General features: G+C 40.7%; 1 protein-coding gene across 1 annotated transcript; it reads right to left on the reverse strand.

Moving 5' to 3' along the window:
* Positions 1-685: 685 nt before the first annotated feature.
* FGFBP3 (fibroblast growth factor binding protein 3) lies at positions 686-1,465 on the reverse strand. The gene has a single exon (XM_042907636.1). It carries the CDS (start codon positions 1,463-1,465, stop codon positions 686-688), a length of 780 nt encoding a protein of 259 aa, XP_042763570.1.
* Between the last annotated feature and the right edge of the window lie 7,027 nt (positions 1,466-8,492).

Raw genomic sequence — 8,492 nt, forward strand, 5'->3', positions numbered from 1 at the left:
TTTCAGAACATAAGGCATCCCTCTGTTTAAAAGTAACACATCTAAAAGAATTCAAGGGCAACCATCCTGAAAATCTTTTCATTGGAGGCAATTTCGACCTCTGAATGGCTTCTATCCCAATAGAGGTCATCTATGACACGAAGCAGTACCCAAGTTCATACTAATTCCAAAAGGGGGAGAAAAAAAAAAAGTTGGGAATCTCGTCAGCTGATTGGGTGAGAAGTCACTAAACAATTCAACCTGGCTCAGGGTATCAATAGATCCTGATTACATTTTAATACAAATGTGTTAAACAGTACATGTTGTATCCTGCTTCCCACATGAGATTTACATCACTCTCCTCACTTTTCCCCCTTAGTTTTTTCCCCTCTGTACTCCTGTCTCTCTCCCCAGTCTACAGTTTTTGCACATTTAAGGTATGCCTACTTCTGTTTCCACTATTTTTTCTGCTCTTAATCAGGGTTGAGACTCTTCAAAAATGTTTAACGTCTCTGCTGTCTCAGAGATTCTCCATACCCCTTACATTCTCATCCCAAGGCCCACGCCCTCCCACCCCCTCGCCCCATTCTAGAACCTGGACTCCTCCCCACTCTCCATCCCTTATCTCCTGGCCTAAGATGCCCTTAACTTCTCCTCCCCGGCTGCGTACCTCCCCCCACCCAGGTTCCTCCCCAGGCGGGCAGCCTCAGCCATTCCAGAAATTGACAAAGAAGTTGCAGAGGGAGTGCCACTTCTCAGCACAGTAGGTCTCCGTGAGCTTCGCGTTCTCGTCCAGCCCGTCGGGATCGGGCCCGGTCCCCAGGGGTCGCTCCTGGTCTGGGTCCGAGGCCGCCTTCCTCTTGCCGCCGTTGGTCTCAGAGGGCTTCCCTCTGGGAGACGCGCCGGCGGGAAGTCGGGCCCCTCCGGAGGGGCCGGGCGCGGGCTCCCGGAGGCGCCCCCGGCTCCTGGCGCGGGGCTTGGGATCCGGGGGGAAGCCCGCCGCAGTGGGGCGCGTGGGTGAGGACGCGTGGGGCACCAGGCGCAGCTCAGCGCCGTGGCCCTTCTTGCCCGCGCACACGCGAGCCTTGAGCGGAGCGGGGTCCTGGCACGGCCGCCGCTTCTTGCGCAGCCCGCCCAGCACCTGCTTCCAGTAGTGCGCGCCGCGGGCGGCGTAGGCGGCGCAGCGCTCCGGCTCCCCGCGGTAGGCGCACTGGTGGCGCGTCCCGTCCGGGTCCTGGCAGCGCAGCGCCAGCTCGCTGCCCGCCGCTGGCCCCGGGGCGGGCAGCAGGAGCTGCCAGCTGCACGCGTGCCGCTCGGGGCTGACGAAGCGGCCGGAGGAGCCGCCCGCGGGACCCGGGGCCGGCTGGGCCGCGCTGCCTGCCGCCCCCTTGTCTCTCCGGGCGGCCACGAGGAGGCAGCCGCCCAGCAGCAGCAGCGGCAGCAGCAGCAGCAGCGGGACCGACGCTCGCTGCCTCCGAGGACTCATGGTCCGCGGGGTCTGCGCTCAGGTCGGATCTTCCGGGACGCCTGGGCGCTTCAGTGGTGGCAGGGCCAGGAGAGCAGCGTCCCTCGGACCTGGGCACAGAAGCAGAGACCGCTGCTGCAAACGCATCTACGAATTCCCCTTCCCACATCAGCCTGAGAGAGGCCCTCTGAGAAAATCAATTACTGTCTGAAAAATCGTTTTAAATCTTTTTGAAACCCTGCGCGAAGACGAAAAGAAAGCGATGCCTGAAAATTGCCGCTTCCACCCCCTCCCTTCTTCACCCTCCAGTAAACTATCTACAAAAACATTTCAGATTATTTCTGGGAAACATGCATTTTGACTGCACTTCGGACTTACCGAGTTCTAGGAGAGGTGGTGGATCTTTATTAGGGTAGAGGGAATGACTGCGTGAGAGATTAGTCGGTCTTAGCCGGCTCCCAGTGAATGAACGTGTTATGAATGGGACAGGAGGGGCCTCCCCCACTGTGCCCCTCCCAGACTTCTCTCACACTGGGAGATTTCCCACCACCACACACATACATACACACCCCAAATGTATGATAGAAGTGACACTGGCATGAAATATACATCTTGTGTTTAGCTTCCCATGTTTAAAATAATCATGCAAATTTTAACAAGTCATTCTTTTCTTTCCTTTTACATATTTAACCATCCGAGCATAAAGTTAAACAGATCTAAATTTTAAGAGTTAATAAAAAATTTCATGTTAGAAACAAAACAACTGTCCGTGTTCTAAACCAGGCATTGCACTCTCGTCATATCATTCTGAGTTCTATATTTTCACCCAGCACTTCCGTAGTGCTTCTTATCCTAATAATGTAATCTGAATAAAAATAATAAAATGTACTAATAAAAATGTATCCTAGTTTATTAATATACCATAGTGTCCTGCAGTTCACCCAGGGATGGGCATTTGGGCTTTTGATTATTTTTAAGTATTATAAATCGATTATAAAACTGCTTGCAAAAATTAGAAGTTTAAAAAAATAACTTATTTGGATTATAGTTACAAGGTAATATTACCAATTCAAATGCTGTCATCTTTAAGAGTTAATGTATTCTTGAATCTTGAAATTTTTATATTTAAGCAAAGCTTAAAATATTCCATCTTTAAAAAAATGTTCTCAGTAACAAATGTGTTTTTTCATTTCAAGAGTTTGTAACACTTTATAATTGTTCTATACATGTGAGTATTTTCCTAAAATAATTACCCAAGATGTCAAGAAGTCTCATTATATTTCCTAGTGTTTTACTGCAGACAGTATTTTCTATGACTGAACTCCTTTTTGATATTGTATTTGAACAGTTATAATTTGATCACTTATAAAAACCAAAATATTTCAGAATTAGAAGAATGAATTTAAATATATGTTAGTATATATTAAATATATAGTAGTCTATACTGATCTAAGAATGGAAATTTTTATCTCTGGTGAGATCAGACAGATTAAATGACTTACCCAAGGTCACACATCATTTAGCGATAAAGCCACAAGCTTTCAGCAATCAATAACCTTTACATTTCAGTTTTGTATTACATTATCACTTTCCAAGTCAGTTATGTCTTTGTTACATCAATTCGATGTTTAATGAAAAGCAATTAGTACCTATGCAGTTAACAAATATTAATGTAAGTTTCATAAACAAGAGTAGCATATTAATGTACTTCAAAGATGGAAACTTCTCTCTTTCCCAGAAAACCATGTCTGTAGAGTAAAGCACCGCTAAGGAGAGTTACAGACTTGTCTGTTGCTCTGGCATGACTTCTGATCGGCTACTGAACGGAATTGGAATCGTTTCTCAGCTAAAGAGTGACATCTTGTGACATTCTGTACTAATTACAATGAAAAACTTGATTAATTTGAAAAGTCATAATCCTTAAGAGAGAGATTCCAGAGGCATTGTCAGAAACATTGTTCCCCGAGGAAAAAGGACACACAGATGTGCTCTGCCACGTCAGAGAGGGGTAATGTCTTACTACAAGTTACTTTTTATTAACTGTGGTAAAATATACATATCACAAAATTTACCATTTTAAACATCTTTCAGTGCACAGTTCAGCAGCATAAGTACATTCACACTGTTGTGCAACCTTCAGCGCCATCCATCTCCGGAACATTTTCTTGTCTTCCAAATGTACCCATTACACAGTAACTCCTCATGCCTGCCTGCCTTCACCTCCTGGCAACGGGCGTTCAACTTTCTATTTCTAGGAATTTGACTATTCTAGGTACCTCCTGTAAGTGGAATTAGATAGTATCTGTCCTTTTATGACTGGCTTACTTCACTTCGAATAATGTCTTCAAGGTTATTCCTTGCTATAGCATTTGTCAGAATGTCCTTCTTATTTAGAGCGGAGTAATACTCCGCTGTTTGTATACACCACATCTCGTTTGGCCATTCGTCTATTGACGGGGCTCTTGAGTTTCTTCCACCTTTTGGCTCTTGTGAATGACGCTTCTCTGAACATGGCTGCACAAATATCTGTTTGAATTCCTGCCTTCAATTCTTTTGGGAATCTACCCGGAGTGGAATTAATGGATCATATGGTAATTTTATTTTTAACTTTTTGAGGAAACCCCATACTGTTCCCATAATGGGTGCACCATTTTACAATCCCTGTAACAGAGCACAAGTGTTCCAATTTCTCCAAATCCTTGTCAATGCTTGTTATTTTATTGTTTGCTTGCTTGCTTGGTTTTGTTATTATAATAGCCATCCTAATAGGTGTGAATTGACATCTCATTGTGGGGTTTTTTAAAGTTTATTTATTTTTGAGAGAGAAAGAGCAGAGGAAGGGCAGAGAGAGAGAATCCCAAGCAGACTCCCTGCTGCCAGCACTGAGCCGGATGAGGAGCTTGAACCCATGAACCGTGAGATCATGACCTCAGCAGAACCTGGACCTCTTGAAGTCCTTTGCCCATTTTTTAATCAGGTTGTTTTTGTTGTTGTCTTTGAGTTGTAGGAGTTCTTTATATATCTAGATGATAACCTCTTTTTCAACATATTTTTAAAGATTTTATTTTTAAGCAATCTCTACAACCAACATGGTGCTCAAACCCACAACCTCAAGATCAAGAGTTACATACTCCACCAACTGAGCCAGGTGGGCGCTCCTAGATATTAACCTCCTATGGATATATGACTTACAATATTTTCTCCCATTCTATAGGTTGCCTTTCACTCTGTGGAGAGTGTCTCTTGATGCACAAAAGTTTTAAATTTTGATGTAGTCCAAGGGAAGACACTATTTAAAATATCGTGATGTGACATATGTAAGAAAACATGAAATATGTGTCTTAATATTGATTTTAAAAATGATCTTGCTCGCATCAATGATCCAACAGGGCTGTTCGGATTCATACTAGGCTACCTAGTAGTTTAGGATGGGATGAATTTCTTGATAATTTCAGTGATTACCTGCTTAGTCCTGCCCTGTGAACTGTACGAAGGAAATATATTACCATAAGGAACAGTCTATGCGGTACCTCCTTCCCTTCTAGAGGTTAGCTGCAGCACCTGACTCAATAAATTTCTGAGGTAATAGGCCTCCTGCATTTTGGTTTTTTTTCTTTACTTTTTAATTTTTTAAAAAATCTTTGTTTTTGAGAGAGAGACAGAGAGACAGAGTGCAAGTGGGGGAGGAACAGAGACACAGGGAGACACAGAATCCGAAACAGGCTCCAGGCTCCAGGCTCCGAACTGTCAGCACAAAGCCCAACGCGGGGCTCAAACTCACAAACTATGAGATCATGACCCAAGCCCAATTCGGATGCCCAGACAACTGAGTCACCCAGGTACCCCATTTTCTTTTCTTTTTAAAGTAATCTGTACACCCAACGTGGAACTTCAAACTCATGACTGCGAGTGGAGATCAAGAGTTGCATGCTCTATCAACTGAGCCAGCCAGGTGCTTCAGGCATCTTAAGACCACATAATATTTCTGGGAGAAAAAAAAAAAAAAAAGACCACATAATTCTTTCTGTATGTAAAATCACCTTTTCACAGTTGAATATTCAAACTTCGTTTGTTTTATCTGTATTTGCCTAATCTTGCAAATTGTATTGTAAAGTTTTTAGACAAGGATGATTTTTTTAGTTCTTTTGTACCTAATACAGTGTTCAAGGCAAAAAGTTGATTGCTTGAACTCTCTCACATTGCTGGTTGGAGTATAAAGTGGTACAATCACGTTACAAAACTGCTTGACATTTTCTTATAAAGTTAAATACTTTATGATCCAACCATTCTACTTCTAGATATCTACCCAAAGTAAACAAAAACGTATGACCACAAAAAGACAGGTAAAAGAATGTTCATAGTACTTTATTCATTGTAATAGACTCAAAGTGGAAACAAACTAATTATCCATCAACAAGTGAGTGGATAAACGAATTGTAATAAGAAATCTGTTTATTATCTGTTTGTAAAAAGGAATGAACTGCTACAGCATGCAACAATTTTGAGATTAATCTTAAAACCGTAGTGTTGATCAAATGAAGCCAGACAACAAAAGACAGACACAAAATGTATGATTGCATCTATATGAAGTTCAAGAGCAAACAAAACTAATCAATGGTGGGGAAAAAATCAGAACAGAGCTGCCTCTGGGGGATGAATGATGGCTTGTGTTAGCCATGAAGGGATATAAAGGAACTTTCTAGGGGTTATATATTTCTAGGGCAACATATTATATTTTGGTAGAGGTGTAGGTAACACCTAAGATTTATATATTTTATTACATGTCAGTTTTACCTAAAAAAGAAGCCAAACCTGTAAACAATTATTCCACCTAAGTTAATGATACCCATGTTTTGTGTTTAGGGATAAAATGTATTGATGCTGGCAACTTGTTTTTAAATGTATAAAAAAAAATCTGGATGATATGAATAGAAAGACATGAGGAGTAGATAGTTATGTTATAAAGCAAATATAGTAAAATGTTAACTGTAGAATCTAGGTGGTAGGTATATGGGTGTTCACTGCATAATTTTTTCAACATTTCTGCATTTTTGAAATATTTTATAACAATTGTAAAAATAGAAAAAAAAGGATTCAAAAATTATATTCCTACAATTAAGAATTAACATATATTAATGTCTTGTTGTATATGTGTTCAGTGTTTTTTAAAGAAAAAAATGTTACATAACTCTTATATTTTCATTATTCCTATCGAATCCCATTTTCCTCCCACCCTATGCCCAGAATTTTTATCATAAGTTGGGGTGTATTCTTTCAATCCACTTGTAATAACTTTTTATGTTTATGCACATACATGTAAAGTTCACGTCAAATATATTCATTGCAGCTTTATTTATAATAATGCAAAATTGGAAAAACCTAAGTATCAGTCAGTAGAGAAATGAATAAATTATGGCTTTTTGTATAATGGACTAGATCTTAGAAACATAATGTTAATTAATTGGTTAATTAAAAATGAGCTTATAAATGACACTTCTTATTGTTTATGGATACACATATATATATAACAAAACGATAAAAACATGGACAAGAAGTATACACACAAACTTCCTAACAGTTATTTTTGAGAAGGTAGGGAGGAGAATGGGATTAGAGAGGAGTAAAAGACCTTGATTACATCTTTTTTTTTTTAATATTTAAAATGTTTTTATTTATTTTTGAGACAGAGAGAGACAGAGCATGAACAGGGGAGGGGCAGAGAGAGGGGGAGATACAGAATCTGAAGCAGGCTCCAGGCTCTGAGCTGTCCTCACAGAGCCTGACGCGGGGCTCAAACTCACAGAGTGTGAGGTCATGACCTGAGCTGAAGTCAGACGCTTAACTGACTGAGCCACCCAGGCGCCCCACATCTTTAATTTCTTGAAAATTTATCTGAAACAAATATGGTAAAATATTAACACATGTTAAACCCGGAGGATAAGTACATGGGTGGATTTTATTCTCTATATTTTTCTGTGTGTTTAAAAGAATTCATAATTAAAAATATAAATACTATTGCTTTGTAAGTATAGTTTTTAGAATTTATAGAAATTTTATGATATCGTGCATATTGTTCCATATCTTGCTTTTTTTTACTTATGGTTTTGAGCGTCATCTTTTTTTTTTATGTTTATTTATCTATTTTTGAGAGAGAGAGCAGGGGAGCGGCAGAGAGAGAGGGAGAGAATCCCAATCAGGCTCTGCGCTGTCACAGCAGAACCCAACATGGGGCTCAGTCTCACAAACTGTGAAATCTTCACTTGAGCTGAGATCGAGGGTCAGACGCTTAACTGACTGAGCCACCCAGGCATCCCAAGCTTCATCCATATTGGCATATGTAGATCTAGTTAATTTATTTAATTGCTGCTGTTGGCATGTCACTATATGGCTATATTACATTTAATTTATCCATCACTCTGCTGATGGATATTTAAATCATTTCCAGGTTTTCTAGATGACAAACAATGATGCAGTAAACACCCTTGTAGAGATCTTCTTGTGTACAAGAATGCTTCCTTAGAGCAGTGGTCTTTGAACTAGAGTATATGTACCACTAAGGATACCTAAAAACTTTTCAAGAAATGTATAGGCTTAAGTAGATTTTTAAAAAAATGCAATTTCAAGGGCACCTGGGTGGCTCAGTTGATTAAGCCTCTGGCTCTTGGTTCCCACTCAGGTCATGATCTCATGGTTCATGAGTTTGAACCCCACATCAGGCTCTGTGCTTATGGTGTGGAGCCTGCTTGGGATTCTGTCTCTCCCGCTCTCTCTGCCCTTCCCCTGCTTGTGCTCTCTCTCTCTCTCTCAAAATAAATAAATAAACATTAAAAATGTTTTTAAATAAAAAGAAAAGAAAAACAGAACTCTAAAACTATCAGGAAATTATATTGAAGAATATTTGATCTTGGGATAGGAAAGGATTCCTTAATGCATCTCTTATCATATTTACCATTGAGGAAAAAATAGGTAAACTTGAACTCACTAAACCATAAAACTTGTATATTACGAAAGCAAAACACACAAGGAAAGGGGACAGGGTGGGGTGGGG

This window comes from Panthera leo, chromosome D2 (assembly GCF_018350215.1).
Source record: "Panthera leo isolate Ple1 chromosome D2, P.leo_Ple1_pat1.1, whole genome shotgun sequence".
NCBI classification, from domain to species: domain Eukaryota; kingdom Metazoa; phylum Chordata; class Mammalia; order Carnivora; family Felidae; genus Panthera; species Panthera leo.